General features: G+C 47.1%; 2 protein-coding genes across 3 annotated transcripts; one reads left to right on the top strand and one right to left on the bottom strand.

Moving 5' to 3' along the window:
• Positions 1–915: 915 nt before the first annotated feature.
• On the bottom strand, positions 916–24229 carry LOC117895343 (kinesin-like protein Klp59C). Its single transcript, XM_034802924.1, has 3 exons — positions 24100–24229; positions 23937–24028; positions 916–2816 (listed from the first exon to the last, which is right to left on the bottom strand). The coding sequence occupies exon 3, from the start codon at positions 2695–2697 to the stop codon at positions 916–918; it is 1782 nt and encodes a 593-aa protein (XP_034658815.1). The 5' UTR covers positions 2698–2816; positions 23937–24028; positions 24100–24229.
• LOC117890633 lies at positions 12217–13456 on the top strand. 2 transcript variants are annotated; one of them, XM_034795585.1, is made up of 4 exons: positions 12217–12634; positions 12697–12779; positions 12842–12980; positions 13047–13456. In XM_034795585.1, exons 1-4 carry the CDS (start codon positions 12262–12264, stop codon positions 13277–13279), a joined length of 828 nt encoding a protein of 275 aa, XP_034651476.1. In that variant the 5' UTR covers positions 12217–12261; the 3' UTR covers positions 13280–13456. The 2 variants fall into 2 exon arrangements, with proteins under 2 accessions (XP_034651476.1, XP_034651483.1); XM_034795592.1 differs by having other exon boundaries at positions 13027–13456.
• Positions 24230–25257: the final 1028 nt, after the last annotated feature.

The following is a 25257-nucleotide window of genomic DNA, read 5'->3' as shown; positions in this document are numbered from 1 at the left end:
CGCCCCGCAACGCCACGATCCCTGGCAGCGACAGAGATGAAGAGCGACCTGGTCTGGGCTGGCTCCTTACATATGCATGTGAGCGCATAGCCACCGGACGCCCAGGAGACGCTACGGGGACTCGATATGCATGCCAGAGCCCGTCGTCTCGGTGAATTATTTAAACAAATGACGGAGAAGTAGCAGCAGCAGCAGCAGCAGCAAGAGGAGGAGGAGGAGGAGCACGAGCACGAGCGGCAGCAGGAGGTGTAGGGACAAACATCAAGAGCCCGTTTTTCATCATCACTCTCTAACTCAAAACGGACAATGGACGAGGTGCAGCACTCTTCCCTCTGCTCCTGCTACTTGTTAGTGGTGCTTCTGCTCAACGATGGTAATTTGTGTTGGTCGTGCGACAAGCGGACTCGAAACGACGCAGACCATATCCAGGAAGGAGTCTGGGAGAGAACTGGTAGCCGGTGGCAGGGGCTAACATGTGAAGCGACGAGCGGAAGGCAAACTTCACATCGTTGACGACAGCCCAGCAGACAGCACAGTGGCATGGGGGCTCCGAAAATGTCTTCCCACCAACGAGCACCAGCAATGGGATGAGCGCTGCCCTCTGCACACCCAACACAGTGCACTGTGCCACGATGAAGCTGTCGGAAGTTGTCCATGGGGGCAGGCAGAGACAGAGAGAGAGAGAGATGGAGAGAGGGCGCCTGGGGTTCCGGGGCTCTGGAACTTATCGCATACAATGCGCATTAGCAGTGTCTACATGCGTCCGCATCAAGTTATTTCCATCCTGTCCAGCGGACAAAACGTCCACAGGACGATGGCTGTTGCATATTTCAAGAGGACTTTTCTCGCTCTCTCTCTCCCTCTCCGCTGGGAAAGGTTTGCCGAATTAAAGTCGTTTGGTTTAGGCTTGAGCCATTACTGGGGTTTTTTATTAGATTTACCATAATAGGGACACAGGACGGGCATGCAGGCCACAGGCTGCGAGCAGAGCGAACAGTATATCTGGCCATTAACGGTGTACGTTGGGACATGGCCTATGGGATCGGCAGCTGGGCGTTTCTCAGTGGCGTCCGACTCAAGGGCCTTTGGCGGCTGGGAGGTCGGGGGAGGCATGGGCGGCATGGGCGGCACGACCGGGGCCTGGACCTTGAGCTCCTTGACGCGATTCGCGTAGCGCAGGGTGTTCAGGGTGCTGTTCACGCTGCGCATACCCGGCGCAATAGTCGCTATCATGCAGGTCTTTACGTTCTTGCCGATGAAAGAGTCGCGCAGCACCTGCGTGAGCTTGCAGTCGCGAAAGGGTATGTAGGGGTCCTTGCGCCCCATCGCGTGGATGCACTCCTTGAGGACCAGCAGGGATTTGTTGATCTCCGCGGACTCCGTGCACGTCTGGCTGTCCGAGCTGGAGTTATCCGCAGCCCGCTCGCTGCCGGCCAGATCGATCAGCGAGAATTTGCCATACGCTTTCTGGGAGTCGGCGCTGCGCAGGACAATCTGGAAGATTGCATGCGAGCGGGAGGACTTCTCGTTCGCCGAGGTCTTGCCCAGGGCGCGGGCGCCATTGCCCGTATTCAGCAGCGCCAGCACCTCGGCGGTGCCGCTCGTCGGGCACTCGAGCAGGTCCATCACCTCCATCTGATTTTGGCAGTTCTCTTGCATGCGCAGCGGCTGCTTATTGCCGGGGCTCAGCAGGTCGTAGATTTTCGTGTTGTAGATCTCGAAGAAGCTGCAGCCGACGCGCAGGTTCCGTTGGGCACTTTCTGGCTCCTGCAGAATCGAGAACACTTCGCTGGCGGCCATGGCATAGATGCTGTCCATCACGTTCTGATTCTTTCCCTCCACCACTCCGCCCATGGTGTGGGTCTTGCCGCTGCCCGTCTGCCCATAGGCGAAGCACGTGGCCCAGCCGCCCTCGAAGATGTGGCGGATGAGGGGGCGAGCCGTGAAGTTGAATACGCCGGCGTTCGAGCTATCCTCGCCGAAGACGCGGTCGAAGCAGAAGTGCTGGTGGTTCAAGATGGGATCTCGGTACACGTGGCTGCGCATGACATGCGCCACGAGCATATTCGGCGGCTGCAGGCTGATCACGTCCACCTCGCGCGCGGCCACCTCCTTTGGGTTGAGCGGACGCTTGCGCACGCAGACCATTATGCCGCTGGCCTTCATGGGTCCCGACAACCCCACCGCCACGAGCGGATGCAACTCCAACCGCTTGCGGTAATAGCGAATCAAAGTTTCTGTGTCCGGCTTCGCGAGTTCCTCCGGAAGCACACGGGCTGGGGGTGTGGTCACTTCTTCCTTCTGCAGCTGCGACCCCGACTGCGGCTGAGGCAGCGACTCCGACTGTGGCTGAGGCAGCGACTCCGACTGTGGCTGAGGCAGCGACTCCGACTCCGACTGCGGCTGAGGCAGCGACTCCGACTCCGACTGCGGCTGAGGCAGCGACTCCGACTCCGACTGCGGCTGCGGCAGAGTTGTGGTTGGTGCGGGCGGAACGACCGCGTTGCGAGCAAATATTTGTGGATTCGTTTCAATAATTCGACCCAAATGCAGATCCTTCCCCTTGACGCCATCCGCATCAGTCCACTGCACAGTCACGAGTTCGCGCTCTGCATTCAGTCGAATGATGTTGGCCGTGTGGGTTTCCCCATTCGATCGCTGAACGATCACCGACTGTCCAATGGCCAGCAAATCCATTTTGAATTTTCCAAGTGGTTTGACGCCACAAACGACAAATGTTCTGAGTGTTGTTGCTCCTTGATATCCTCCTTGACTTGGGGGAGTGAATCTGTATTATTCGTAGAATCAGTATGAATCTAAATGGAGAAGAGAAGTAGGAAATTAACAAATCATTATTCCGATGCATTAAAATAATATTGATCGAGTAAGAGGAAGCAATTAGAGGCACTGACTTCAGTTGTTGCCTTGCATTTATATAAAATTGTATCATTTCTGGGTTATGTTTACTTAGGACTAAGGAACTCAAAATATTTGGAACAGCTTACACGCTAAGGGCGCTCGAAATCCGCGTGGATCGCTCTTAGAGCGCGCTAACAGTGCACTGTAACAGGGAGCAGGCAGAGGCTGTTGATGGAGACCGGTAACAGACTGTTAACGGAGGGCGGTAACAGGATGCTAAGTAATCTGTGGCTGTTAACAGTGCTATGTATGTACATTTAGCAGTAAACCAATTGGAAAATATATTTCTGATTAACTTTTGGCATACAAAACTGTAAAAATGTTAAAATTATATTGAAATCTAAGCGTTCAGCGACATTTTTTTGCGAAAAAGAAGAGCAAATAGTTTGTCCAGGAATTTCAAAATACTAAATTACAGATTTAAAATGCTGTTTCAATTAACTAACTAACTAAACTGTGAATTTCCAATGGTTGCTTGGCAACAATCAGAAACTACTCGGATCTTATTTGCAAGACACTGCCATTGGGGGCAGGACTTAACTCTCGTTGAAGTTCATTCTCAATCGCATCCACCACCACCCCACCCCGATGCATGCATATGTCTCCACTTATCCCAGCGCCACCTTGTCCGGCTCCTTGGGCCCCTCTCCGCCCTATCCGCTCTCAACCACTTTGCCTGGTGTGCGCCGCGCCGGCGGCAAATTGCAAAATGGACACAATTTTTGCTGGCTTTTTGGTACAACGTTCTCTTCTCTTTCTTCTCTAGTTCATAAATATAACTGCTATTATAAATGCACACACACACACATGATGGTGCAAAGGGGGGGAGTACATTCATACATACATACTGTATGGTTGGGCTATGCTGATATGCAGGCGGCGGGGTCAGGATGAGTGGGAGAGCGACACGCATGCAAAACTTTGTATGGGGTAAAGGAAAAACCAGTTCAAGTGCTCGGAAAAGTAAAGTCGTCGTCTGCTGACTTAAGTTGTTATAAAAATGCAAATTTTTTACAGCTTTTGCCATTTCCTAGAGCCAAAGCAGGCACCAGCAGCAGCAGCAGCAGCAGCAACAGCACGAATAAGCAGAAGGAAAAGAAAGAGCAGAAGGAAGGAGGAGCAGCCGGAGGTGTACATACTCGTATGTAGGAAGTATGGAACGATAACTATTCCAAATGGTTGCAATGATTTTGTCATGTAATGTTTTGTTGTAGGCCATGTACCATCCAGTCCTCCAGCTGAAGGAGCAGCTGGAACACACCCACCAGATTGATGGACATGAACCCGGGCTGAACCTGAATCTGAATCTGAACCTGAATCTGATTCTGATTCTGACAACCCTGTCGTGGTCCGAAAATGGCAAAGTTCCCTTGGCAAACCGCACAATTATGGTCACGTCTTGGAGGGCCTTGCAGCCCAAGGTCTGCTCCTGGCATTAACCCACTTGATATTCACGATTACATGAATGCACCCGTACACTCGTGGAGATGCACAACGACGAGATGTATTATAATTCCCCTTCTGGGTCCGACCACATAACAAATGCACTCACTGTGCGGGCTACTTAATGCATTCCTGGTTATGACGTGTGTGTCCCAGGAATTAATTAACAGACAGAGACGAACAGAACGGACATTGGCTTTGGGCTTGGGTGCGGCTTCGGCATCGGCTTCGGCATCGGCATCGGCTGTCTGCAGGACATTTGCATGACATTACCATTAAATGAATCGCGGTCGAGCATATTTCACCGTAGGATATTTTGCTAATGATTAAATTTTAAAGGTCTCTGCAGAATGTTCTGGGCAGCGGCTGTAACAGAGCAAGCGCGCAGCCAACAGCCTGCCAACACTCCGTTAACAGTCTGTGCACCGTTTACAGCGGGAGCATTAGAGTCCTACATCTTTAATTCTATTTACCCTCCCACAATCAAACCATATGCTGGCACATTGCCTTCGGACATTGTGTCCGATGGAAACGGAGCGAGTGTCAAAATTTAAACATTGTTGGGAACGGTGTCGGTGGCAGAGCAGACCAGCCCCCCATGAATGCGTATTACACCTGTGTGAATCCATTCAGAAGGGAACTCGGGAAACCTGTGCAGGTTGCATGTGCACGTTAGATTTCCCAACCATGCAACATAAGGAGAGAGATGCGGATGGCAGGGTCCTGCGTAAGTGTGTGTCTGTGGGTCCTTACCCGCTCTGATGTACGACAGAATTATGCGATAAATGTGCATTTTTGTGAGTTATTCAAATTATGTATGCGCATCGGTGTGTATCCTCGAAAGTCTGCCCCTATCTCTCCCGCTACCTCTCCTCATTCCTCGCTCCTCCACTGACTCCTCCAGTGTACGGTTCATTTGTGCAAGGCTTGTGCAATTTATGGCAGAATTCTGGGACATCCAGGACATGGAAAATATGAAGGCAATAAAACGTTTCAGCCCCCACCACCCCAAAAACTTCACAGTCCAAAGGGGCCAAAGAGCGGCAGTTGAACTGCCGGGGGAAGGGTGCAGGAGGAGTACAGGAGTGCATTCAAGTCCTTAAACGTATCGTTAGCATCCCGGAAAGGTGTTGTAATGCCCATTAGGAATGCCAAGAAGGTGCAAACTGTCTTAAGATGCAATGCAAATTAGTTAATATATTGCATCCTGCAGCAGAGCCAAGAGACGGGCAGACTGCTACCCGACTGCGAGGCAGTTGCAGACAGATTTTGATTTTCATTTTAATTAAAACTTATTCTGTGGAAATGCGCCTGCAAAGGCAATGCCAGAATCTTTAACAATAATAAGCCTTGACGTGACGAAGTGCTGCATAAATTTGCCCTGCACCGAAAATGCACTTGAGAGAAAGAGAGAGCCTGCGTATGCGTGCATTTATCTACGGGAAAACTAACGGTTACAAAACCATAAAACAAATTACATTCTGCCAACGCTCTGCCAACGTCAGCGGCGTGGTCGTCGCCGTCGCTGATGTGTCGAAATCCGACTGAGAGCAAAAGCTGAGAATGAGTTAAGGAAAGACATAAATAGAAACAGAGTCAGAGACAGAGACAGAGGAAGATAGTAACTGAGGGAGGGAGAGATGCCTTGATTATGTGAACTTTGTCGAAATGACTTTGGCTTTGCTCTCCATCTCCATCTCTCTCTCTCTCTCTCATTCTTCGGGCTGGTTTTGGCGGCGGCCATAAAGAGCACAACATGAAACGAAATGGCAACGGTTGCGGCTTACAAGTCGACTTGGATACACCCTGGAGTAGAGCCGAAAGCCGAAGGGTTTTCATTGTCCAAAAATTACCCTGTGAACCAGTGAAGATTCGTTGCCAAAATGTTGTACATATGCTGAGAAATTTGTTGGAAAACTCGCACATACAATTATGCTCAAGGCCTTCCTAAGAAGAGTCCAGAGGAGCAGCTGCGGCACAGAGACCACAGGTAAAACCTCACGAAATACAGTTGTAGGAGGAGCCTGCAACCTGCACAAGTGGCATCTAACAACAGCATTCATCTCGCACCAACGAGTGGTTGTAGATAAACCAAATGCCCTGGCACACCACGCAATTATGGCCACTTCTTGAGGCAAAGTCTGCGCATGGCATGGCAGCCACCTGATATTTGTGAATTAATTTGCATTATGCATTCATTCAGTTACACCTCAAGGCTGACCACATACCAAGTGCACAATAACAAACGTATCTACCATCTACCATACGACAATATTTCCTAGATAATAATATAGTTTTCGCTTACCTAATTCTTCGCGTAGGAGTCTGCCAGAGCATGGAAATCCATAAACTGAATATTTTTCGATACAATTTCGTGTTCTATTTGTAATGCTCTCTGAGAAGCGAATGAATCTTTTTGTGCTTACTGACTATACTTTTACAGACAGAAAATGCATAGCCTGCTAGATTCTAGATGCCAGCATTGAGACTGCCATACCTGAGTGTACCCGAATCAGTGAAGATTCGTTGCCAAAAATTCTTATGTACATATGCTGCGAATTCATTTTGAAAGTTCGCACATATAAATATGCTCAAAGCCTTCCTAAGACAAGTCCAGAGGAGCAGCTGCAGCACAGAGACCGCAGGTATCTACCATCTACTATACGACAATATTTCCTAGATAATAATATAGTTTTCGCTTACCTAATTCTTCGAGTAGGAGTCTGCCAGAGCATGGAATTCCATAAACTGAATATTTTTTCGTTAAAATTTAGTGTTCTTATTGTTTTGCTCTCTGTAAAGCGAATGAATTTTTGTGGGCTTACTGACTATATTTGTATACAGAGAAAATGCATAGCCTGCTAGATCCTAGATGCTAGATGCCAGAATTGAGTTTGTCATACCTGAGTGTACCCTGGACGAAAGCGGGGCGTAGACACACACCGTGGAAAGTGCAAAGAATGTCATGTTGGGGAGGCAAATAATAATGCATAAGTTGAGGCAAGTTGGATGCGGTGACTCCTCTCCACCTTAATCCCCGCAAAGACATTGCCTCATCGTGATTTCCATACCTCAACCCGATCCCCTTGTGTGCCTCCCCTTTTTGTCGCCCTGAGCGCAGGTGGAACGCGGATGCGGAGGCGGAGGGAGGGCAAGAATATGGCAACATGATTTTTTTCACTTTACGCAGCGCAGGAAGAAAACTTTTTAATTATCTGAGTGTGGGTGTGTGGCGCTGTGGCAATTAAAGCCATATAAAAAGTTAACTCACTGTCTCTCTCGCTCTCGCTCTCTCTGGCTTTCCCCATGTCAGCAGCAATCAACTTCATCCACATCTTAAGTTGAAGTTAAAATTACTCTGTTTTTGTGTTCTTTTGCACTGCATCAAAACATCGGACAAGATCCCGGAGGGAGGGCGAGGAGAGCATTTAATGGGTCATAGGGTCAGCTTTAAGTGGACCCACACAGACACAGATACGCATGGACATCCGACCAGTGGACAGGGTTCAATTCAATTTCCATTCAATTCAATTAGATGGGGGAGGATTTAATTGAAATGCCACAGCCGCTGCCACAGCCATGGTTGCCGCAAAAAGTGGCATGGATAAGCCCGAGCCGAACCTTCAGATACCCTTCAGAATCAATCAAAGAGTCAGCTGCTGCTGGATATCCTTGGGATCTACTCTGGAAGAACCTTTCTGCTTCCATAACTCCCAATGGCCCCTGTTAAGTGTATTAACAAGGGAAAACTTTTCAATGCCTCAGCACAAAAACGCTGTCCAAACATTTTCGCCTTGCAGACGACGAGATGCTGTTAGGATTCTTTTGGTAATTTGGTCATTGGGCCACCCCAGTAACCGAAATTGATGTCAATTGATATTGATAATCCATGCATTATGCGCGATAAACAAAGTTAATTGAATCAAAGGCGATGCCGGGCTGGGCCTTCGTTTTCCACGTCCATTGTACGAAGGGGAATGTTCGGTCGCACAAGTGCCACAGTAAGTGCCACATTGGGGGGCACATCCCTCTCTCTTCTTTCCCCATAGCTAATGGCGCGTATGAGCAATGTTAGGGAAGCACGAAATGGCAACCCAAATGAGATTAGTCTCCAGATTGTACGCGATATTAGCTTGGAGTCGAATGATTAAAAGGTGCTGGTCAATCATGTACTTTTAGGACATGAAACATACACTACAAATCGAATTTGTTCATAATTGAAGGGCCTAAATCTGATATTTTAAATTAGACGTACATATTTCACCGCTTTCTCGCTCTCTCTCTCGTAGCTCTGTTCGTTCTAGAGACGCGGAATCGCTGTTAACTCAACAGACTCTGTTGCGTTCCGTTACTCTGCAGACGCTGTTACTGTCTCTCTTTCCCATTAAATCCCTCATATATGAAATGAAAGGCTTTAACGTTTGTCTCTACCCAATAATGTCCACCTAATGATGATGGAAAAATAACATTCGGTAGTGATGATCAGTGATCTCTCAGTGATCCACGATCTTAACACCTAGGAATTGTCCTACTCCCGCTGAAGATTGAAGGGCGCTTGGCCCCATCCGTGGCAGTGGATCCACTCCTTGCACCACCCCTGGCAGTGGCCGTGGGTCAGGGCCACACACCACCTGCCAGGGCGTCAAAATTAAAAAGTTTCGACAGGCGCTTCAGCAACAATTTGGCAAGTTTCTTGATGCTTGAAATGAACAATAGTTTTAAAATGCCACCAACACTGGGATAACTGCAGACTGCCGACTGCCGACTGTCGACTGCCTTCGTGGCACCCGGAGGGGGGCTTGCCACGGATAATGGGGCCCCAGAGTAGAGGAGATCCCAAATAATGGGTGCTGGCAGGAGGACGAGGCTTGGATGCTTGGAGGCTGGGCGAGAGGCACGGGCACAGTTTTATGAGCTTGGCCAAAAAGTTAGGCAACAATTATTTTTCGTCAGGGGCACAAGTAAAACGAGGAGGAACGTTGTGAGACGCGTCTTAAGCCGCGTCACAACTCTTATACCCGGTACTCAGTACTACATCTGCACCTTAGCGGTTATTTGTCAAATTTTACATTTTCTCTTCATCTGTCATCTACATCAACAACACTACTCACGCCAACACGCTCCTTTAGCTCGCCACCCTCCCCTAGAGACACACACTGCAGAGTCAGGGCAGAGGCAGCGGCAGAGTCGTGGTAGAGGATGAGTCAGAGACGTGTCAGGGGAAGAGGCCTCTGCCACTGCGCGAAGCAGAGTGTGAATGAGAGAATGTGTAAAAGCAACAAAAGCTGCTGGACAGGGTGGGTTTAGCCACTGCAACTTAATTTCTTCATTGTGGCCATAATAATGATCCAATCGGATCCCAATTTGGTGATCAGATAGATATGGTCATTCCCTACGGAATGGCGTTTTTAGTTTTCTTTTATCTTTAAAATTGTAGATTTGGGAGGTTTTCGCCCTTTTGCGGGGGCGGAAGAGGGCGTGGCTCATTTTTGAAATACACTTGTAGCAGTGTGAGCATACAGAAGTCTGGATGCAAAATTTGGTGGCTCTAGCTTTTATGGTCTCTGAGATCCAGGCGCTCAACAAGACGGACGGACAGACGGACAGACGGACAGACGGACGGACAGACAGACATGGCTCAATCGACTCGGCTATTGATGCTGATCAAGAATATATATACTTTATGGGGTCGGAGACGTTTCCTTCTGTGCGTTACATACAACCGTTATGTGCACAAATACAATATACCCTATTTACTCTTCGAGTACCGGGTATAAAAATACGAAAAATCTACATGACACTGAATGAGTTTTCAAAGTTTTCATCTGCCACGGGACAGGGACAGGGACAGAGAGAGAGAGAGAGAGAGAGAGAGAGACAGAAAGAGACAAACGCATTAACAGTTTTAATGTGTGTCTAATGCGAAATTCGGGGTTTTGGGGGCAAAGCAGTCCTCCCCTCGCCTATATCCCTCTAACCCTCCAACTGCCTTACAAAATGCACTGCCAAAGCATATAATTATGTAAGTATGTACATATCCACTCAAGGACACATCCAACTCTGCTCCCTACACTGCGAGAAAATGCTGCTACACTGCGAAATACATTAAAAAGCAAAGATCTCTTTGATCATTAACAAAACTCGTGAAGTTGTCTAATTCTAGGGGTATTCAACGGGGTTAGAACATTATATGTGAAAGATAATGCCTGGAACTATATTAAATTGACAGATAAGGCAATTACCTTAGCAATCTCTTAGAAGTCGTTAGGGGAGCGCGGAAGTTAGAGCCCAGAGCAGCTGTCTCGAATACCACCAATCCGATGATGATGTCTCCTGTTTCTATGTTTATTGTAGGGGCTTTGGCTTTGCCACGAATTTCTTTCGGTGCAGCCGCTGCCTCTGCCTTTACCTGATACTTCACATACTTTCCTGCTGTGTCTGCTATTTTCCTATTTCTTTGCCACATGTGAACACCATCTCTGGTCATTGAACACTCTCTCTCCCTTTCCGTCTCTGTCTGTGTCTGTCGGAAACGGAAAGAAATCAGGGACACTTCCCCCCTTAGAGCAGGGAGCAGGATAGAATGGGTTTGGGCTCACAGTTGTCTCTTCACTGTTCGTTTTAAAACTTTGCGCAATTGTAATTATTTTTCGATTTGCATGCTGCAGTTTTTGCAGTTGTCCGGCAGTTGTCCGGCAACTTTTGCAACAACTGTGCGGGGTAACAGCTACACTAACAGTGGGGCAACAATAAAACTGGCACTTTCAGCTGCCACTTGCAGCTGCACCCGACCCAGCAGCAATCCTCCTCCGCTGCCACCGACTCCTCCTGCCTCCTGCTAGATGGATGGGAAAATGCCTGAGCAAATGTTTGGCTTTGTTCGCTTAATTACAAAAATTGCAAAAGCTTCAAATAATTTTGATCAGCTTTCTCCTGCAGGGTCTGGCCGCTCCTCTTTGGACACACACACGCACACACACGCACAGGAGGGTGGGCAGGAGACACCATATGGGACCCCGAATTGAGAGCAAGGGCATGGTTGGCAGGAGTCCGATGAAAGTTGTCCAAATGTGGAAGAACTTTGCCACGCACTTGGTCACATTGTTTGAATTGATAGAGGGACTAGGAGCCACAGGAGGAGGCAGGAGATGCCAGGAGAATTGCGGGAGGTTTAAAGATGGATGCAAAAGAGTTGGGGAGCCATGCAGAAGCTTGTGGCACGCTGCTGCAGATGGGGTTTGCAGTGGCATAGAGGCACAGGGTGTGCTGCTGGTGCTCCTGCTGCTCCTATGTGGTGCCTGTCAAGTGTGTGGCTGTGTGTGTGGGTGTATGTCCTGTGGTCATCAGCAGTCCAGGCCAGTCCACAGTCCACAGTCCACACAGAAGTTGGAGCAACATCATCATCAAGAGCCAGAGCATTGAGTGCATGTCGGAAGTTGTGGAAGGAACAGAGGCATGGGCAGGGGCAGGGGCAGGGGCTATTGCTGGGGTTACGGGTTTTGTGACCAAAAAAGCTGGCACTATATCTTCCACTACCCCACCGCACCCCGCACCACACTCGGCACTCCGCACCGCCCTTCTCAAATCATGCGCTCCCAAATGTTGCAAATGTGACAAGAATTTTTGGGCAAAGGCTGCTGGAAGGAACAACAGCAGGAAGAACTTTTTTGCATGAAGAGAAATTGAAGTGATTTTAGGGGTAAAGAAAAGAGAGCAGCAGCAGGGAGCAGGGCACGTGTAGAAAAGATATTCCTGAAGATCCAAAGAATTATTTCTGATTTCGACAATCAACAGAAAGCAGGCTACAAATCTGTGAAATTGTCGGGGAACAAATCAAAGCAAAATTCTAAAAAAAGCATTTCTCGGGCCCATTATCAGCGGATATTTGTTGGAAACATCATGTCGAAATGCGGTGAAACGACACCTCAAATACCGCCTAGGCCTCGTTTGGAAGCCGAGACCCAAACAACGCCCCAGTACTCCTTCAGCGATATTGAACTTGTCGAGGAGGAGCAGGAGCAGACAACGCCGGAGTACTCTTACAGTGACATCGAAGAGCAGGAGCTGGAGCTGGAGCTGGAGCTGGAGCTGGAGCTGGAGCAGCCTCTTGGGGTGCCCTCGAACTGGGGGGAGGTCTCCTACGAGCGCCGCAAGAAGAGGCTGCGGCACAGTCTGAAGGAGTGCTGCTTCTGTGTGGATCTGCGGGTGGGCTGCTGCTTCATGGGTTTCTTCGAGATGTGCTCCTCGGCGATGTGCCTGCTGTTTGGGGAAAGTAAATGGAAAGGGCTACTTAATGCCCACTGATGGTGGACACCCTCACCCTTCTCTCCGCAGGTAATTTGCTGCTGTACATTGGTCGTCTCGGCTACATGGTGTACCTCATCGGATCGGCAATGCTGATGGTTGGCGCTCTGCTGGTATGGCTTCTGGGCACCCATAGGGGAAGAGTCTGTGATGTCAGTGGAGATTTCTTTTGCAGGAATGGCAGTGTCTCGTTAGGATCTATCTCTTCGCGAATGTGGTGCATCTGCTGCTGTGCCCCCTGTTCATCGTTCAGCATGCCCTGCGAACGTGTTTGTTTTGCTACTACGAAATACTTTTCCTTTCTCTGCTACTGAGTAGGTTCCACTGTACCCAGTGCCATCACGATGTCCCTCCTAACAGACTCTTACTTGTACTTGCAGTCCTCGGTCTGTACTTTGAGCTGGTGGCCTACTCCTATCTGGTGCAGATGCAGTGGCAGCATTCCCGTTTCTACAGGCCATTTGGCCGAATGGCAAGGGACGGCGTACGAAGATACCGAAGGGAGGATATTGAGGAGGAAGAGCCTTCAGTGGAGAGTCAGCAGCAGAGCCAGCGCCCGAGCCATGTGGATTTGATTGAAGAACCTTCCAATTACCAGCAGTCAGTGCTGTAAGTCACAGAGCAACGGCGCTGTTAACGGCACAGAGCAATCAGTGCTGTAAGTCGCAGAGCAACGGCGCTGTTAACGGCACAGAGCAACGGCGCTGTTACCGCTCTCAGTTAACAGTCTGCTCACGGCTCTCGTGATAACAGCAAAGAAATACTTCTACAGAGCGATGTTTAAAACGAACTTCATTCCTTGTATTAATTTTTGGAGCACTGCCACATGCTATCCAGCTTTCGTTTCGTTTTGTTTTGTTGTCTCAAGCAATCGGATGGACGTCGAGCTTTTCCTTTGAGCTTGTCCCCGCCGCAAAACCTCATTTCCAATCTGCATCTACAGTTACAGTGGCACTCGGGGCGCGGTGCCACGTGTGGTGCGTCCGCCCACGGGGATTGGGTGACCGCAACGCCTTCACTCCTCTTTCATTTCGGTTCCAATGGATCCGCTCTGGGCGTCTGAAATTTAATACGTTTGCACATTTTCTAAACTGTCGTTGGCTTTTCCACTGCCGCTGCCGCTGCCGCTGCCTCTGACTCTCTGTCCCTGTGGCTTTCCACACCACCTTACTCGGGATTTTCCTCTGGCTTTCCATGGCTTTTCCCGCCTTCCCTTCGCTTTTCCTCTCTCTCCCAGGAGGCCTGTGTGTCCGTTTATGTGTGTGTTTCTGTGTGTGTTTGTGTGTGTGTGTGTGTGGTGCCGAGCCTCCGTGCAATTTTCTATTCCCGTTTTCATTTATGCAACATTGCCACAGCGCCAGGCAACAGCAGCAGCAGCAGCAGCATAAACCACAGAAAAAAATTGTCTGCGTTTTTCTAAAATTAAAAAAAAAAGAGAAATCTTGGAAAATATGCGCGCAGCGTCGCTGCTTCATTGCTGCGGTTGACAGCGGTGGCAGAGGCGGCATGGTCCATGGTGTGGCAGCTGCAACATTGACGCCGCTGCCAGCGCTGCAGCAACGCAGCGTCGCTGCGACCATCGCAGCAGAGTTGCAATTTGTATGACATTTCATTTGCATGCCACGCAGCAGTGGCAGAAGTAGATGTTGCACAGGCACGAGCAGCAGAGCTTGCAACAGTGGCAGCAGCAGCAGCAGCAGCAGCAACGGCAGCAAAAAGAAATTAAACACAACACAGCGTCGGGGGAGCTGCCGCTGGATGCTGCATGCTGTGCCCCCTGCTGTGGGGCAAGTGTGGTTCCGGGGGGGGGCCGCCAGTTTAGTATGCACACAGAATTGTTAACAATATGGCGCCTTCGCATCGCTCGCCATACTTTGTCGCTCCTTCACCTCCCAGTGCGCCCACAGCCCCAATCCTCATTTGCCCTCCTCCATTTGCCTTTTCCTTGATCTTCACTTCGGGGCGGCAGCGTTGTGGGGTACCCACGAATTCAGAGAGGCTTTGCCCTTCAGCATCTACACGGCAGGAACCACTCCATACAATCTAATTCGATAGTTTCCACAAATACCATTCGAGGGTATCCGCCTATTCGGCTCTTTCTGTCTCTCTCTCTGTATTTTTGTTTGTATTTTTTTAATTAATTCAGTTTTAAGCAATTAGTTTTGATGCGTTGCATTTAAAATTAATTGCAGCAGCAGCAACAGCAGCGTTAATTGGCTACAATCCCGCCACCCCACCAGCTCCTCCTGCTCCTCCAGCTCCCACCGATCCACCCAGATGTACAACACCATAAAGTGCCATAAATATGTGCATGTGTACGTGTGGGTGTGTGGGTTTAGGTGTCGCAATAAATCAACTGAGAAGTTGACAAAAATGTGTGTTCCTCTGTGGCTCATTAAAGCTTCATTCGTTGAGAACTGTCGAAGGGAGTGTCCTGCCGCAAAAGGGAGCTTCCCTCACTCCTTGTTGCCTGTTGCCTGAGACTATTATCCGTATATTCTTATAAATTTGTACCTTGGATATACTTGGAGCATTGTATTAATGGCTCCCTTTAGCTTAACTTCGACTTAAGCGTTGTCCCTGCAGTCATCTGCAGTTCTTCATCGGAAATAGATAGAAAAAATGCTCTCCGCAACTGAATGCTGACTCTGGGACAACCAGCAGGCACCTCCCATGCATTCCTTCTGCTGACGTGCCCATCCATCTCTTTCGACCTTTCTCCAGCTGTCGTGTTTTTGCTTTCATATTTCTTGTGTGCTCATTAAAATTTCTTTCTGCTTCTTGTGCACTATGGGCAATTTCAACACTTTTTCTGGCCAAAACCCCTTTTGCAAAACTATCCCAAAATTATGTACTGAAAGCCGCGATGGTTCCAAAAATCATTAATATTCAATGTTACGTTTAAATATAGATACAAAAATATTCTTTGGCTTGGAAGTTATTAATTCTTGCCAACAAAAAGGGGTGAAATTCCCCATAGTGTTGGGGTCGGGCATGGAGCAGGCATTGACAAGGTACCAGAGTCCATGGTATGCAATGGGCTGCCCATTCTTGCCTCCTGCCTTCCTTCCTTCCTTCTAACTCGCAAAAACCATTGTCATCCGTGGCGTATGCGTAATATCAAATAAAGATGCTCTGCACGTGCCAGCGTGTGTGTGTGTGTGTGTGTGTGTGTGTGTTTGCTTGTATGTGTGTGAGCCTTCCCCTGTATTTGCTAATTAGAGTACGCTTGCGGTTTTCCATTACAAAATGTCATAAATACCCCTAACGTACGTACGTAAACGCCACCTCAGCCCTCACCAGCCAGACAGCCACACCACACGTAGGAGCAGGGCGCGTGGGAGGGAGGGAGGTGGATCTGTGGTCTTGGCTACCGAGTGTTCACTGTCCCCATCCCTGGCCTTTGTCATCCATTGCCATTGGTGTGGCTCCTGTGGTGGTGCTGGCAAAAACTATTCCCTATTTATATGGGTCATGGTCTGGAGTACTGGCAAAGGGTCCGGTGTAATCCACCCAACACTGAGAGAGCGAGCGAGCGAGAGAGAGAGAGAGAGAGAGTGAGGGGGGGAACACAATGTTGGCTTACCTCCTCGGGGAGATTGTGGCAGCATGCAGCTTGTCTTTCATTATCTCGATTGTGGGCTCCAATGCTTAAATCATTTGCATTGCTCTTTGCCACACCACACCCAAAAAGCAAGCATTTGCACCACACCTACACACACATCCCTACATGCACATCCCTAAATAGAAGATGCATTCTCCACACCCACAGACAGTACCTAAACGGAAAATGGAAAATGACAAAGGAAGGGTTGCGAAGGTTGCGCATCCTGTCGATCAGCATATCGGTTATCCACTTAATTGGAGTCTCCACAGTCTGCATTCATGAGCGGGAACTCTATAATTCAAATACTGAGTGATTTTTTCAATGTGCTTCAACTAATTCCATGAGCTTTCTTCCTTCTTTGTTGACGAGTGCAGGTGCAGGACTTATTTTTGTGTGTTTAATTTGTGGTATTAGCTTTTGCATCTATGCAGACGATTTGAGCTAAAAATGGGGGAACAGCAATTTCTTTTCCCCTTAGTGGGCAAAGTCTTTCACAATTATCCCTAAAAAAACATTGCCTTGCTTACCTAATGCTATGGATGGAAATGTGCACTTAATTCGAGACAGATGGGACGGCATTCCGGCATCAATCAGTAGGAAATCAGTTTGTGGAACTCGATTGGCTTGCCGCTGGAAGAATCAAACTCACTTGCTGCTGTACATTCTACGCATTGCCACTTATTCAAACAGCGTTCACTCCATTCAGGATTTCTTGAGTTCTGGAGGATGGACTCCAGCGAAAACAGTCCCTAAACACCCACACACTTTCATGAACTCCTCCCTATTCCAACCCTATTACCAGCCCTGAGGGCTTGTTCCTTTTCCATCCCGCATTCGAGGGGTATGCAAGGATATGCTTGGTATTCAAGTAGAGGGTATCTCAGGGTCGAAATGTACATATCCATGCCGCGTTTTGTTCGGTGTTTGCTGCTGTCTGTTGTGCTGATGTTTGCATTTGGCATTTGGCGATGCCACTTGCAGCTGCGACGAATGCCTTGAATGATGATGAACGCCAATTTCAGGGGGCGAGTCCTGTATGTCATTTCTCCCTTTAGGCTTGTTTGCTGTGCGAAAAACTCTCCGGTGGATTAGTCAACTCGGGCATAGTCGAGTAAGTTACACCTAAACACGTTTAGGTAATGGCAAGAATTCGAATCCCAGTTCCATGGCTTTTCCAAGGTTTATCGGTGCACTATATGCACACGTATTGATAGCCCGATATGTGTGCACGAATGAGCATTAAGCAATGTTTTGTCCTGCCCCCCATTTACATATGAACATAGACGGCCGAATGACGAGTGTTATTTAATTGCGGTCCAAACAAAATTCTATTGAATTTCCATCAAGGGGTTTGGCTGGGGCTGAGCGGTTCGAAGGGCTCTGGCCATGCACCAACAGGCACAACAAACTCCTACACACCCGTACACCCATGCCAACTACTTGCCCTTTACCCGAACACCAAGCCAACACACACACACACACACACACACACTGAGAGAAATAAATAGGGACACCTCATTGAAGGAGAAAAGCGCAGAACAAGTCAATATTTAAGCTTTGCAGAACTAAATCCTGTGTCATGCCAACAAAAAAGTAACCGAAAGTAATTACAGGATAATCGATTTCTGTGGACGTTAAAAGAAAACGCAGTCCGAAGATGAATTTGATTGATTTTGGAGGAAGCATCATAGCCTTGTGGGGAATATTGTGGTCAGAAATCGGGGGAGATATCTTAGTTTTGTGTTGTGTGGGTGTATCCTGGATTTCTGCGGGTATTTTGCTGCAGTGTCGAGCGCGTAGGGAGCTGCCTTCTTGCTGTCTGCAACACACACAAACACACAGAGAGAGAGAGAGAGAGAGAGCAAAATGCAAACACATTTTGTTATACAAAATAAACAAATCAAATTAGAATTAATGTTGAATAATTAGTCCAAACATAACGCATTGGGGCATTTATGATTGCGATATGCGGCCAAGAGCTCTACATACAATAAGGGGCAAGTGGCAAGTGGCATGCGGCATGCATAATGTTTTTGGCTTGGTGTGTGCCCTGCGTCCTGCGTCCTGCGTTCTGTGTGTGTGCGTGTGTGGCAGTGTTCCGGTGGCATGCAAGTGGTTTGTTTGTTAAACATGTAATTTGATTTTGAGTTCTCGCTGCCGCAGGGAGGTGTTTGAGCAATAAACGTCCCTCCGATGGCATATTGGAGACGAAAGGTGGAAGGTAGAAGGCAAGGAGTTCAAAGGAGGCAAGTTTCAACGTTGCAGTCCGTAGATAAAGGATTCGCCATCCGAATACATACATATATCGTTGCCCTGGAGACACAATTTGCTCATTAAAATGAAAATGCACTGAAAACGCACTCGAGAGGCACTCGCATCTTGGAGAATTTTAAACAATACCGCCCTCCTCGCTTCCTAGGAAGCTTTAGGTTGGATTGTATGGGTTGACCGTTGGATCTTGCTCGTTTTTGCAGAAATGACACTTGGATGTTTTTTTTTTGGCACAAACTTTTCCCCTTGCAGGTTTGGAGTTATACTGAGCACTAATGATATTAAGCTCTAAATTTTAAGAGTTATACGGTACAAGGTTTTGATTCGCGCAGGGCGCTAGCAGAGATCGTTAACAGTGCGCTGCCATGGGGCGTTAACAGTGCGCTGTAAACGAAAGCGGGCACAGGCTGCTAAGCCTTTGGTGTTAACAGCGCAGTTAATCTGTTATAATGCGCAGCCCTCCATTCAGAGGAATTTAGTTTGATTTTCCACACATATGATTATTTCTGTATCAAAGGAATTACAGAGGAGAAAACATTCAGTGAGGTCCGTGATGGATCGTGTCCAAATGGATCCAAAGCATAATCCTTGAGAGCATCCCATGCACTTGGCGGACATATTTCACTTCCATCCGTAGAAAGTCATTTTCCTTTCGAGGTCATTTGTGCACCGTGCCACCCCGAGCCCCACTAATGCTAATTGATTGCGAATTTCCATTCTTCAGTTCCCCGTTTCTCCTTATCTCCTCCCACGAACCAAAAAAATGCTAAATGCTGCCTTCGTATGCGGCAAAGAATGGGCACATAATGATGTCTCCTCTTCGAAGCCGAACCATTAGATACTCTTGGCCGAACAGCTTTAAGAACTCTTGGGATCTTCGTGGGTACGAAATGGTGCACGGTGCAGATCAGGAATATCCGCGAGTCCTTGAACACATGTGCAAAACAATTGCTGAAAAATACATAGAGGATGCACCCGTCTTTGGGGGCAAAAGGGTATCCCAAAGAGGATAACAAGATGGAATATCCTTTAAGCCATAGTCGGTAGCTTGCCGGCTTTAATGGCAGCGGCTTAGAGCTCCTTTGCCTCCCTTCCTTTCTGTATTCTTGTCTCTTTTTCTCTTTCTTTGCATGTGTGTTGTGCCTCTGTCTCTCTCTTTTATTTGGTGCATAATTGAAATTTATGCTTAAATACATTCAACGAGCTGCTGAGCGGCTTATGATCCTACGTTTCCTCACTTTTTAAAAGGGAAAACGCTGTACCCATTCCGTTGCCACAAGGGCGCTTCAGAGGAGTGGGTGGGTGAAGCGGTGGGGCGTTGCGTGTGTGTGTGCGTGTGTATTTTGCATATTTAACTTTGCATTTGAGCGCTAAGCTTTCTTAGTTTATTATTTAAACAGAAAGTGGAGAGGGGGCTGCGGCATGCCACCACGTTGACAGCGATGACGGCAGGCGTAAGGCGATGGCAAGGCCGCATCATGGGGCAGGAGACAAGAGACACGACGCGGGCAGGTCCTGGCGGCAAGAATATTGTCCCGGTTATTATTATGCCAAGTATCCTGCGCCATTGTATGTCCTTGTGTGCTTGTGTGTGTGCTCTGGATACACTCGAAAAATTCTTCTTTTTTTACCAGCAAAACCAAACAATGAACCTCACAAGGCAGCAGCATTAAAGTTTGGCGAAAAGTTCAACACAAAGGTAATATGAGGATTGTTTCTCTTTTACCTCAAACACAAACTTTCATTATCCCCCACAATCCCTGGGCAAATGCAGCAATTGCAATGCCAGCGAGGGTACAGAGCAGCCATTCTAAGAAGGGAATTTACGAGTGGAATGGAATTTGAGCCAGCGAAAATCGCGTGCCAAGAAAAAGTACATTTGGGAGCCACTCATCGTTATATTTTTGTATAGATCGTCCAAAAATATTGATTTAAGTATTCCTTTTGAATTCTAAGTTGATTTTCGAATGTCAATTGTTTGCCATGTTTCATTTGTTGTAGTGTAGTGAATCTTGCTGTCTCTTTTTGTACTGCGAACATTTGCCGCTCTGTCTCGCTTGGGAGGGGTATGCTGCTCATAGTGAGTATTTAGCGTGCGTGAAATTGAGATAAATGTCGTGCGAGTTATGACAACCCCAAAACCCCAAAGCAGACCCCAATCCTTGGCTGCGGAATATGCAAATTATTTGAGATTTGTGTGGCATCCTTCTGTGCGGCGCCCCACCACCTGTCTGCCGGCTGGTCTCATTGTCATTAAGATTATGAATTAGCATTTGTAAGGCATTTTTGCAGGAGCCCCAGCTGAAGCCGACTTAAAGAGCGGCTCATCCGCATGTCAGGCCACGGGATGATTGAGTGCACGCACAGGTGGCATAAGGGCAAAGGAGGCAGAACGCAGAAGGAGCAGTCTCCCCATAAGACAAGCCCCACACCCATTGCCTCACAGAAGCAATCCATAAAGATTCTTGTCATAGCCAAAAAACGTAGAAACAAATTCAAGAATGCCGGTTGCTCGAAACCAGACCATTTCTCTGCAGAAAATTGACACCGCGATGAGTATTCCAACTGCTTTAGAGTAGCAGATTGATATAGAAAGGAGCATAATTAGTTGCAAAATGTCTCTGATTAAATAAATTGTATTTTCAAATATTCCTTGGCCTTGGTTTGCCATATTTATAGCCGCCTTGGGGCTTGCTGTTCATTTGTGCAATTTGCAACAATAATGTTGCAATAATATTCTATCCAGAAGCTGCTCGAGAATCAAAATCAGAACCAGCCCTCACCGTGCGCCCTGCCTGTGCCACTCAACCGTGCCCCGTGCATTATAAATAATTTCGCTTACGTCACTTGACTGATTAACCATCTGGAACGGTTGGCAGGGAGAATGTGGGGGGCGGTGGGGGGTGTGGACGAGGAGGGGCAAACTTGCAACAGCAAATATGACAGGGCAAATTCAATGCACGCAACATGAAAACGCACTTAAACGGCAATCAATTGCACTTTACACGAGATGCACCTCCGAAGGACACTTGACCCCTGAACCAACCCGAAAGCCACCCAAAGGCCACACCCACACCCACACCACAGACTATCCTTGCAAAGTCCCTAGTCCCTGGAAAAACAAAGTGGATATAAAAGCTCTAGAATACCCTTGGAAGTTCGTCGGGTTTCAATTGATTTCAAATATATTTAAATCGATTAATGCGAGAGTCTATTAACATAGTATTCAGAATAATTAAGAATGGGTTTTGTACATCCTACATACATAAATGTGTACATGTGTATGCACATGTGTACGTACATATGTACATATGTATTCATATCCCATTATTCTGTTTCTGGAAAGGGTATTGGCAGATGGCATGTGCGGCAGAAGGCATCGATTGACGACGAGATTTCAATGGAAAAGTATGTTAAAAAACTATATGCACAACACATGCAAATATTTATTTTACTACAATGCAAGGGGCGTGCCTTCATCCGGCTTCTGTCTCCATCGCCTCCCTCTGCCACGCCCCATAGCTCAGAGTCCGTGGCGATATTTTGTTGTTCATGATTGGGGATGGCAAGTGCAAAAAAAAAAAAGACAAAAACGAGCAGCAGCAACAAAATACGCAGAAAACTTTTCTTCCAAGAAGTTCAACTAGTGAAAAGTTTCTTCTACGAAACGGAAAATTTTGTATTTTGTTTTTTGGCTACCATTGTGGGAGGGTGGGAGGTAGAACCAGAAGACGTCGAATTTTTCATGTCTATTTTGAAATCATGCGAAAACAGGAAAATCAAATTATGCAAAAAATGTGAATGCAAAAAACATTCCACTGCGAAACCAGCGAAAGACGAGAAGCCCAGCAAAGCACATCAAAATAGTGCAAGAAAAAAGGCGGCCCTAATGGTGGGAGGGGATGTGGGGCTTGGGAGCAAAAGTGCAGTTGCAATCAAAAGTTTTTTGGTTCATTCCAATAAGCAATACCTTGTGAGCGGAGTGCATCACAAAGGTCCTGTAAAACCATTTAAATTTCAGAGTCAACCAGGAAAGCCTTCGCCATTTTAAAACACTTATTTGAAATTACTTTTGACATTTTTCTGTGAAAATTCTCTTGGGCTACTGGGAAAGCCTCCAAAATATCTTCAAAAATTCGTACCTAAAGTCTGCAGCAGCAGCATACTTTCAAGCCTTGCACGACATTCGCTTGGCCCCAGCTCCAGAGCAATACTTCAAGAGTTCTTGTTGATCAAATAATATGGACTCGCAATGGCAGGACATGAGTGCCGGGCGGAGGGATATTAAATATTAAACTGTTCCTCGTTCATGTCCATCTTGGCGCCATTTACTTAAACGTTGAGAGAACTCTAGGACGGAAAAAACGAAGCAGACTGACCGGAATACCTCCTTGGCAGAAGGGAATCAGCAGGCAACAGGGGGAGGGATGGGGAGGGGAACGAACGCTCTTTATCAGCTCGCTGAAAACTTTGTGCGCTGTGTGTGGCATCATCAGCAGTTTATGAAATTGTTGCAGCTGCAACAAGAAGCATGCCCCACGGGCCCTGGCCAGGCCTCGGCCACGGCCTCGGAACCACCAGCAAGCAGTCCATGTCCAAGTTGGCCACGCAGCTGCTGCTGCTGCAAGGCCTCGTAAAACAATAAAAAGCACACAACTTGCCATCAGGATGGAGAATGCGGCACAACGGGTGGAAGCTACAAGCAGACAACAGATTTAGATTCAGATTCAGGCCCATCTTAACAACAAAAATAAATAAAATATAATAAAATCAGTTAAATTTCTTGTGTTTGAAAGGGCAGGTTACAAAAGAGATTGTTGAAATCGAAACGAACACGATCAGATGACCGAACTGGAGCATCAGCAATCAGTTGAGGTAGCGCCTGCGCCTGTGACTGTGCCGGCTGCAAGCTACGAGCCACCGTGGCCAAAAAAGTGCACTGAAAATATAAACGGAACATGCACCAAATCGAACTGCAACCATTCGGTAGCGAGCGCGGATGATGCTAATGCAACCCGAGAAACTGTTCAACATCTACCACGTGATGTTCCATCGTTGCCTTCTGCTCGAGAAATTCCATCGGGTGTATGTTTCTTGCACGCGGATTGGGGTGGATTCATCCGACAATGGAGGCCACTCGTAAAAAGTTAAGAAATGCCAAAAAGTAGACCCGAATGCCTTGCAATGACTCATTCCTAACACTTTTCCACTTTTCACAATTCCAAAAAGAATGGCTCTACTTTTATTGTATGTATGTATGTATGTATGTGTATGTTTGATTTGTACTTCATTCGAAGAAAATAAATTTAGAGCAAATTACAAATCGGAGGCAATTGTACATAAAAATCTAGCAACCGATTAAATTTGGAAGATATAGCGATGTATGACTTACCTCGCAGAAAACGATGGAAAATATTTGGTTAATAAAAATGTGTGCACAAATTCATCCGTGTGTATGTGTGTCCTCTGACTCTGGAATTTTTGCTGCGTGTGTAAATTTATAAGTAAGTCACCAACTGGTGCAAATATCACACAGAAATAATGGATGTACGTACGTAAATTATTGCATCAGGAACGCACGGAATCAGCACCTAGAGACACGTATGATTTAATTTTCTTTCTCTCAATTCTTACATTTACTTAGCTGAACAACACAAATAATTCTGACTAAAAACTCAAGTCTCGTCTTCTGGGGTTGCCAGATCGTTGGTGGTGGGACTCCGATTCATTGTGCGCTTTGAGCGCACGATTATTATTATCTATTTTTTACTATTTATTATTTTTGTATTATTTATTTAATATATTTATGCACAATATCTTGGGTGTTCGAGTGGAGTGAGCAAATCGTCAAAATAAAATCATAAAATAAAATTTAATCGTTACATTAACCATTCGATGTATCGATAGAATATATCTATAAGACTGTCAAGTGACGGGCGGCATTTCCGCATTCTCGAAACTTCCGTGAAATATTTGAATAAAACAATTTGTTGGTGAAATAATGCCTAGGACTGAAATTTTAGCTCTTGGTCGATATAATGGGCCGTAATCTGTAGTTTGCCATGGCTCTTTGGATGGGCAGCAGGAAGATTGCATTTTTTTGTCCCGCGTGTGCCGCAATTTGGGACTCTTTTTTGTTGTTTTACGTTTCGGTGCCTGCGGCTCTTGCCAGCATGAGTGTTTGATAGAGAGAGGGAAACCAGTAAATGTAACGGTAAATCTCGTCACTCGAGTTTGTTTTTGCTATTTTTATGGTGCGCGTGAGTGAGAATAGCGAAAAAAACAACGAATGAGCAGAGGAAAGAAGAAGCGAGAATACAGTTAGAGCAGAGCGCAAGCGATCCCGCACCCCTTTGCAGAACACGATTGCTGGTCGAGCGAGTGAGATGGAGAGAGATGGACAGATCAAGCGCCTTGACCTACATTTGTTCGCTGTGTTGTGTGCCCGCTTTCTCGGCAATGACTCACGCAACAAACGCAGAGAATTTGAAGCTGTTATCGATCAATTGAAGGCAGATAGAATAGAAAGTATGAACACTTTCTAGTACACAAGCGTAGAAGGGATCTTCGAATTTACTTTGGGAAACAATTATTTGAAATTTGGCTTTTATAATTATAATTATAAATGGAAAGATTATTATTCCTCGCACCAGTTGAGGCTGCAGCAGGTGTGAAGATATTTCCCAGCGACTGCGTTCTGCAGAATGGAATGA

Source organism: Drosophila subobscura, chromosome A, assembly GCF_008121235.1.
Source record: "Drosophila subobscura isolate 14011-0131.10 chromosome A, UCBerk_Dsub_1.0, whole genome shotgun sequence".
Taxonomy (NCBI): domain Eukaryota; kingdom Metazoa; phylum Arthropoda; class Insecta; order Diptera; family Drosophilidae; genus Drosophila; species Drosophila subobscura.
This window is presented reverse-complemented; position numbering and strand designations above follow the sequence as displayed.